Here is an 8741-nt window from a genome sequence, read left to right as displayed (position 1 = left end):
GCAAAGTTACAGTCTACTTCCACACATTCACATCCGAAAGCGTCTTCTCTGTCCCCAAATACGATGTAAGTATGTTAGTTAGCAACCTGGCGCCCTCTCCTGAGAGGGTGTATGCGTGCATGTGTGTGTGTGTGTGCTCATGTGCGTACGTCCGTACGTGCGCTGTGGCTTTCGTGCGTAAACAGGCGCTGTTTCAGAGGAAGCTAAAGGTGCCTGATGCGCTGGTGGTGTGCTCCCCTCCCCGTATTTTTCGCAGGGGAACAGCGTGCTGAACAACTTCGGCCGTATTAACGGGATATACCTGGGCGTGTCGTTCTTTGTGCTGTTCCGCCTCCTGGACACCGTCGTCAGAGGAATCCATCTGCACAGGGACGGAACTTTCACTTGCTGCGACGAACCCATCGAGGACCCTTAAAGCTTAGCAGGCATCGATCCCATATATCCTTGCTCCTACAGAGGGCAGAAAGCGGAACTATGTGGCCGCGCACCAGTTCCTTTTAGTAGCACGTTCCTTTTCGCCACTATGGCTCGTAATCAACACCCTCCATCACTCAGCAATCTCCAACATCTACTCTACCAAACAGCCTCTCACATTTTATTGCCTCAGTCAATGTCGTTTCGTGTTATTTCTCACCCGCTTATAAACCTAAAGTTCCTGCCGTTATCCCAAAAGGCTTGATGCAATAAATGTTCTGAACACCTTTTTAACGCGAGAGTGAGTTTATGCCCGGGTACACCAATGTCTGAGCGGCGTCATATCCATCACGGAAATGACTTCTCCAGAAAAAGTTCCATTGACGCGGCTGCGCCCGGATTCAAGCCTCGAACGCTACTAGATCTACGAATATGCCCACTACTTTCTTCATTGACATGCCGTCTAGGAGATGCTGCCATCTAGGAGAAGTGAAGCGAAGTAGTTCATCATGACCACGGCCGGACTTAATGAGCGCCGACAGTTGCCGCATAGATGTCAGCGTCTTCGTGTGCGCGGGACGCGGGTGATTTGAGGCACCCTCCGCCACCTACTGCTTTCGGTTTCAGTTTCGGTTCCGTTTCATTTGCACGGTTTTCTAGTCGGGTTTACGCAATGTTCCGGCGAGTGCAATCCAGTGTCTAACGTTGATGCGTCTAACGATGTCATGCCGACGTAATATAAATAGCGATGTGCATGTTCATATGGATGCACATAAATGCTCCTGTGAAGGCACATTTCACTTCCGTGTTTAAGCGATTTTTGTGAAAGTGGTATCTACCACATTTTTGTTTGGTTTATTAGCCCTTTTCATGCGACCATAAAATAAACACTTTCGTGGAACAATCGGCCATTTTATTCATGGAGTTCACCGTAACAGCGGGAGAAAGAGGCGGAACTCGGCGACGTATACAGAGGTGCTGATCAAGCAGCCATGTGCGCGCACTCGTGGTTGTTGGCCGAGATGCGGTCTCCGTTCTTGCAGACGGGGAAGCTCTTGCCCATAAGCGTCAGCGCGGAGCAGTGGCCGCGAACACGCTCCGTCTGGGTTTGGGGCAGTCGAGGAAAGGGACATGCCGGACAGGGAAAAAGAGAAAGCAAGCGGACGCAGAGTGAATGTTTCGCTGATATGCGCGAAGCCACGCGGAGGCTGTCTGTGTCTGCGTTTAGTAGCCAGGCCTCGAAGGAGTTGCATTAAAAAACAACATAGGCACTCCATCATAGTATAACTGGCCAGTATAATTGAACCCCCTGAATTAAGAACAAAGAAGCGCAAAAATAAATGCGTAGCAGGCACTAATATTACTCTGACTAATGAACCAAAATAATTGTCAAATTTACCCAGTTCACATAATGCAGAGAGTCTAAAGCGGACGTAACTGATGTTATTGTTATTGTGGTTCGTGGAGGAGCTCTAGTTTATATGGCTTAGAAATGTACGTAAGGGGGCCAATGATTGCATGTACTCTCAATCAATCAATTTCACAACCAAGGCTTACGGACAATGTTCCCCATTCGTTATCATTGCCCGTTTTTCAACCTTCGCCTATTTATTATCAGGAAATTTAAGCCTGCTTTAACTGCGACTCGACGAACAACGCACGTGAACAAGAAGGAAGTGCTGTGTGCGTAAAATCACATCTTTGTTCTTGTTAATGCACGCCCGTCATATAACGGGATGTGAACTAGCCGGAACCTTTACTACGCTAACTTAAATTGCCGATTTACGATTCCCCAGATTCCATCGTTGCGTTATTTATGCATACAATTTATTTGTGATCATCACTCATTACATTTTAGGGTGCAGTGGAACGCGGAAGCTAGTCTCGAGCTAAAGCCTCCTCTTTACGGAAACTGAACCACCGTGGCGGGCCGGTCAACAGTGAGTAAGAAACGTTTCAACACATGGAGTTGCTAGACGACATAAAGGTAACTTAATGTAAAAATAATGGAACGACGTCTTACAAACATGCGTAACCGACCACAAAACCATGGCTTTTAAAGGTACCCTGCAACACTTTTTTTTTTTCAACTTTTTTTGAAATCTTTAATGCTTTCAGAATGTAGTCACCCAACACACCCAGTATTTTAGATCGGGGGGTCGCAAAGTACCTCAGCCAAAAATTACTGCTCTATGCCCATCAGACAACTTGGAAACTCGCTCAAAAGATTTTTTCTTCTTTCCCGGTCTTGACGTTCTTCGACCGCTCGAATTACGTCACTAAGGCCCTGTAGCAGCTGTTGGCCGGTTCTCCTTCAGTTGCAGCAATGAACGCTTTTCGATAGCAACTTTAAAAATAAATCCACAAATACAAAGCAGAAACGTAAGGTGACGAGCAAATTACGCAGTGCCGCACCATGCTGGCGATAACTACAGCTTTCGCAATGCTTCCCGATGTGAAGGAAAGAGTGAAAGCGTTCATCAAAAGTGTTGCAGGGTCCCTTTAATGCCCAGCACAAAGAGATGCGAGTATTCTCTGGGTTCTAAGCATCCGCTACCTTTGGCGATTCCCGCGTGGTCAGGAGGGAAATGGGTTTAACACCAAAACCCCGGAAGTGATGAGAGGCCCGCGAGTACCAAGGGACCCCAACAACGATGTCCCCGGCAATCGACACAAGGTACCCATGCTGGCCGCCCATAGGCGAACAGGCGGCACTCACCACTTGGACCTCAATATGGCAGTCGTGTTGCGGAAGTGCGACCAGCGCCGGCAGCTCGAGCTCGTCTCTGGCAACACTCCCGCTGCTTGCGCCGCGTGCTGGGAGTGCGTCGGGTTTGGCCAACACCGTTGTCTCCCCTTCGCCGTTTAGCAGCGTCCGGAGGGAGTCCGGCATCTGCACGGAGTTTGTAGACCCCGAAAAACAAAAGATACTGTCACGGGTCTTCTTTTTCTTTTTTTTTTAAATCCTGGAACTGGTATTCATGGTTGGGAACAGAACACCTATTGTAGGGTTAAGCATCAAAAAGCCACAACTTACAGGACCGCGATTTCTGAAGAAGCTATCGTCCGCTCTGCACGCCTGCATTGAGATCCCCACGAACAGCACCAGAGCCGTCGTTGTAGCTGAAAATCTTGCCATGGTTTGATCCTGCACACAGACAGTTGGTGTAACTAGCCTTGCGTGAACGCACGGTTGAGCGTTTGAGCCGAGCTTATGAATCTGTAAAATAGCCACCCACAAAAGGCGTTAAAAATTAAGCAATGTATTAGCTTCGCCCTTAAATTCGGAACGCGACAGCCGAGCGGACAGCTGCATATGCAACATCCGCACTCGCAGAAGATGTTCACTCCATCGCACACTGGTACCCAACCGGCAGCCGAGCGGTGACCCTCATTTCGACGGACGAGTGATGACGTGAGTATCACAACGCCACTCAGCGAACTCTGCGACGAATGGAAACGTTCTTTCCCACCAAGTGATTCGCCCTGGTGTTCTCTTCCGGCAGCCCCGCGTTCTCCCCAGCTTGAACTTATCGACCAATCAAAATTTTTGTTTTTTGCTGCCGTACCCGGCTTTACTCCGACTCCAGCTTCGAAGTAATTTTTTAGGGGCTCGGGCTGTCGGCGTCTCATGTCATCGTCGTCGTAACCGTCGTCTCATGTAGTCACGGTACTAAAACACCGGGACACTCGTTTACGCCTCGCGCAAGAACGTAACGCGTACTAAAAAAAAAAACACCGGGACCCTCGTTTTCCAACGCCTCGCGCCAGAACTCTTCGTGCTTCAAAGACACGAGACTTACAGCAAAGCTGTATACCTCTACACCCCAACGGTGTCACCCCCGTGGGCAAAAACGCCAAGGCGCCAAGAATACACTTATACGCTGCACGCTTCGCCCCTCCCCAGGTTTTAGGAAATGGTCCGGGATTTTTTTACACCTGCGCTCATTACAGCCCCACTCTTTGTGGACACCGATGGCACGCCACGCTACCTGTGCTAGCACAGCCGTTTAAAAAACACGGTTTCCACAAGGGTTATGTCTGCATTGCGAGCATTGTTTTTTAGGCATCCGGCTTGGTAAAGTATTATATGTGTTTCAAGATTATCTCGGCGCGGTCAATCACGTCCTTCTTCCTGCTACCTCAACCCAAATACAAATTCTAGAGAGGAGGAGGAGGGGGGTGGGGCTTTATAGGTTAGAGATACACGCCCTTTTTAAGTCAAGGTGTAAATTAGGTAAAGGTTTACGTATACAGCCAAGGTGTTGCTTTACAAGTAGGCAACGTATTGTGTGCTCAAATGTAACCACGCCCTATGTTATGTCTTCAAGGCAATGCGAGTACCCACAAAGAAGCCACGTAAGCTGCTGAATAAACCTTTTAGTTCAAATTACCATCTGTCCAAGTCCGGATGAACCTCTTACTATATCGGCTTCTGTTTTCCCACCATGCAAAACCCCATTGTATGGGAAGGTTGGTCTACAACCAAGATCGCCTGCTTTCTTTCTGCACATGCGCTTTGCAAGATCAGCGACATGGCTGTTTTCCTGCTTACGTTCTGAAACCATTCCTGGGCCAACCCTTGCGTTATCTCTTCTCTTTTTTTTTTAAGCGCCGAAACATTCACAACTAATCTCTCTGAATTTCTTCACTGTTCTGAGATGGGTTTTGACATAGTTTGTGATCAAGATGAAAGCTCACTGTGAATACACTATCACGTTTACAAGCGGGCTCTACAATGTTATCGAAATATAAAAACCTGCAGCCACAATTTCTGACGTTGAGTGACAAAAAAAGGAAACTACTTTTGCAGTGTTATGGCTGGGGTTAAAAGCTTTCTGCATACCAACACTGCCTTCATAAGACGACCTTGCTATGTTCCCTTAATGCGCGCTCACTAGTCTTGAAATTCTGCTGTGCGTACTGCTGATCCAGATTATCCCTGCTCTTTCCCATCAGCAAGCTCTTGAACAAAGGGTTAAAGTGAGCGGATGTAGAATTTGAGGAGTGCTGAGCTTCTAGCTGAACGATTTACGCATTGAGTGCCGAAATATTTACCCGTCATAAGGATCCGAGGTATACAATTCATTCCTCGTACGCTGCTGCACCTCCGGCATCGACACTGCGTGCCTGTCTAGAATACCGGTTGCAGACTTCCGGTAAAAGCTGACTCTCGAGCCACCTCGGCCAAATCATTTCTGTGCTCTCGAATAACCCGTAGGCGGGAAAGGAATTCTCGTAACTGCAACTAGCTAGAAATAACGGAGAAGAACCGTGTGCTGAAGACGTGATTCAGTGAGAGCTAACGGTAAAATCGTTTTCGTAGGAGTATATAAGATGCGAAGTTTCTAGTGTTCTGCGAATTTGGTTTTGTATGCGTCGCAGGTCTCCGGGAAAGTCAACACTGTTCGGCACCTATTTACTACAGTGCACAACATAAATTACGGGGAGGACTGAGTCTTAAACGTAGACCATATAGCTGCCGTGAAAATTCCTGACTCTCAAGAATGCTTATAAGGGTACGTCCCTCAAAGACTTCAGAAGCGCCCTTCGTCTCCTACCCGCCACTGACTCCGCAGGCCAAAGAGCACTTACCTGTGGCGTTCTTGCTCGACGAGATCGGTGCTTAGTACGGCAGCTTCGAGGCGTGAGAAGAAATGGCAGGCTGGTTCGCTGGCTCGGAGATGTGTTGACACCAACCGCCGCACGCCGCCCTTTTATACAAGTCGCCCGTCTGGAAGGCCCACGTGGCTTCCCCGTTATTCCCTCATTTCCTGCGACCGCAGACGTCAGCCATGTCCCCCGTGGAAGCCACGCAAGTTGAGCACCCGTTCGCCGTTGCCGCCACGCCGGGCTATGTTCTCTTATTGTTTGTTTGCTACTAGCTCAGCGGCGACAACGAACACCAATATCATTGTTCTAGCGCGATCCAGGATCCGCATGTACGCTGGTAGTCGCCTCGAAGTCTTGCAGAAGCCCTCCTCGAGAGAAATTGCGGCGCTACAGACGTTCTATATATATACACTCTCCTTCGCTTTATTTTCCGGGCTGTGTTGCGCTTCAGTAGTTTTCGCTTGCCGCAGTGCGCAATTTTCACTCGTCTTATTCCTTTCTCCGTGTGGGAATTGTGGGGAGTCGAGTTGGGAGCCGTGCATTTGTTTAGCTGCTTCGTTAGGCTCATGGATTGTGGCAAACTGCTTACGAGGTATCGGGGTTAGTTCCCGTCTGTGTAAGCTGTGTTTTACAGTGAAGCTCGTAGTCGTGAATCGGAAGAATTGTTGGGTTGCCTGTAATTGATGTTGACAAGTATCACTGAATCCACAGCGAAGATAGAACTCCCTCCTCAAAGGATCGAGAAAGCTAGATTAGCTCAAGAAAGTTGGGAAGCCCTGCTAAAGTACTGGTGCTGATGGTACCTTCCCATGGATCTGAGGCACTTTACTCAATGAAACAAAGCATTTATTATCGCGTGAACTGGAGCTCAGGCAGTTACAACTGGAACAACAGACTGCATGTACCTGTAAGCCAGAGAGGTTGACCGATGCGGCAGCTGGTAAGGAATGTCGTAGTGTTGAAAGCAGACTATTAGATTGCGCGAGGTGATTGCACGACGTGCAAATCTGCGCCGTTTAGGAAACGGAATGTTGTGCCGTTAGGTGCTCACGGCATATTCACCAATTCCCGCTGCCCTAATGCTTTCTTTCGCATTTAAAGCACGTAAGAATACCTCAGTGACTCCAGCAATTTTGAAGACTAGAGTTTTTTAAGTGCAATGCACTTCTTAAGCGACCCTGAACCTGCGTCCACCGGCGATGTCCGCATCACATACCCACGTGGGGGATTGGCCAGGAATCTCCTCGTCTTCCTTGGCAACGGGGGGAGATGGGCGCGCGCTGCCTGGCCGCTGACATGGCACATACCCACGTGGGGGATTGGCCAAGAATCGGGCGTGAGAAGGGCTAATGCACCTGCTTAAAGGAGTACTGACACGAAATTTCAAAGCTGAGATCCGCTCTAGCAATCAAGTACAACGACAACACAAATAGGTGTCTGTGAATAAATGCATCTTTCTTTCTTTGTAGTTGTGTGTGTGTGTGTGTGTGATCTCTCTTTCGCGAACATTACCGAACCGCGCAAATTCAACTCGTGCATTCGCACTTTCACATCCTTCCCCTCGGGGAAATGCGGGGAATTTTCTAAGCTACCTAAACCCAGAAATTTTGATCCGCCAGTCTGACGCTGGAATAAACCACTTTCCCCCCATCCAAGGTACAGGTGAAAAAATGCTTGAGCATGAAGTATAGTTGCTAAACTACTAAAGCTGCTGTCATGGCACACGTATAGTGTAGCTCAAAGACGACATCACACATATATAACGCACAATCTAAGTACCAAGATAACCGAGAGCACCAGTGTTCCTTTAATCAGAAATACACGTTGGATTCTTTCTTACGATAACAAACTAAGGAACGCGTTGAAGATGGTGTTGAAGCAGGGTGGCATAAAAGTCAACACTAGAACAAAACATGTGGGCTCTAACTGCGAGATCCAAGTGCAACCCAAAATAGGATATAAATGAACGACGCGCGCTGTACCATGGCGAGCCAACAGTGCGAACGCGGGAAAACTGAATCAAATTGAACAAACCACCATTGCATTCATCATGGAAAGAGCGAGATATGATAGGTGGGATGCAAAGTGGAGAAAGAGTTACTTAGCAGTGGGACAGGACGCTATCGTCCTTCCAAACCATTTTCAGAGAAGCAAGCAAAAAAAAAAGCAGGCAAGAGGCCAGTTTTTAAAATGAATTTTTAAAATGAGGGGATGGTTCTGAGTACGGGTGACGCATCAAGTGCCGTAAAAGGGAAACGGTGCCCTGGAGGAAGATAGGCGGCTGCCGCACGTGCAATACTAGCCGTCTTGACTCCTGTTGTTGTTGTTGTAGCCTTTATTAATCGAGGGAAGGCCATGCGGCCAAAATAGGGGTAGGGAAGGAAGAGGTATGGAGGAGTTGCCCAGTTAAAGATATGATGCGTCCATGAAGACCGCACAGGAGTTCCCTTCAGACCGCGGAGGACAGGCTAAGGTGAAGATCTACCATTAGGGGATTTTCACGACCGAAGTAGGCCCCAGTCTGCACTAATCTTGACAGCCCACTCTCTATGCCGAACAGCCCGAGGGCACTGAGAAAATTAAGATCTTCAAATGGAGGATCATCTTCTGAGGCATCGGGAGGCATAGCATTGGTGATGATAGGCCGGTACAGTGAAAACGCGGAGCAGCGCCAGAGTAGGTGGTAAAGGGTGGTGACGACTGCCATCCGGCAG

General features: G+C 48.4%; 1 protein-coding gene across 2 annotated transcripts; it reads right to left on the bottom strand.

Annotated features, from left to right (window-relative positions):
• Positions 1-1305: 1305 nt before the first annotated feature.
• On the bottom strand, positions 1306-6140 carry LOC144173306 (uncharacterized). Of its 2 annotated transcripts, none has more exons than XM_077701788.1 (4): positions 6010-6140; positions 3452-3562; positions 3134-3307; positions 1306-1516 (listed from the first exon to the last, which is right to left on the bottom strand). In XM_077701788.1, the coding sequence occupies exons 2-4, from the start codon at positions 3551-3553 to the stop codon at positions 1397-1399; spliced, it is 396 nt and encodes a 131-aa protein (XP_077557914.1). In that variant the 5' UTR covers positions 3554-3562; positions 6010-6140; the 3' UTR covers positions 1306-1396. The 2 variants fall into 2 exon arrangements, with proteins under 2 accessions (XP_077557914.1, XP_077557915.1); XM_077701789.1 differs by having other exon boundaries at positions 3452-3634; positions 6010-6117.
• Positions 6141-8741: the final 2601 nt, after the last annotated feature.

This window comes from Haemaphysalis longicornis, unplaced genomic scaffold (assembly GCF_048455015.1).
Source record: "Haemaphysalis longicornis isolate Haplotype H1 unplaced genomic scaffold, Haemaphysalis longicornis Haplotype H1 scaffold_3, whole genome shotgun sequence".
In the NCBI taxonomy this organism is placed as follows: Eukaryota; Metazoa; Arthropoda; class Arachnida; order Ixodida; family Ixodidae; genus Haemaphysalis; species Haemaphysalis longicornis.
This window is presented reverse-complemented; position numbering and strand designations above follow the sequence as displayed.

Coding starts and splice junctions, on each gene's coding strand:
- LOC144173306 (XM_077701788.1), bottom strand. CDS start 3,553: ATGGCAAGATTTTCAGCTACAACGACGGCTCTGGTGCTGTTCGTGGGG. Junction 3,308..3,451: donor TCTTCAGAAATCGCGGTCCT/GTAAGTTGTGGC, acceptor AACTCCGTGCAG/ATGCCGGACTCCCTCCGGAC. Junction 1,517..3,133: donor GCCATATTGAGGTCCAAGTG/GTGAGTGCCGCC, acceptor CCCCAAACCCAG/ACGGAGCGTGTTCGCGGCCA.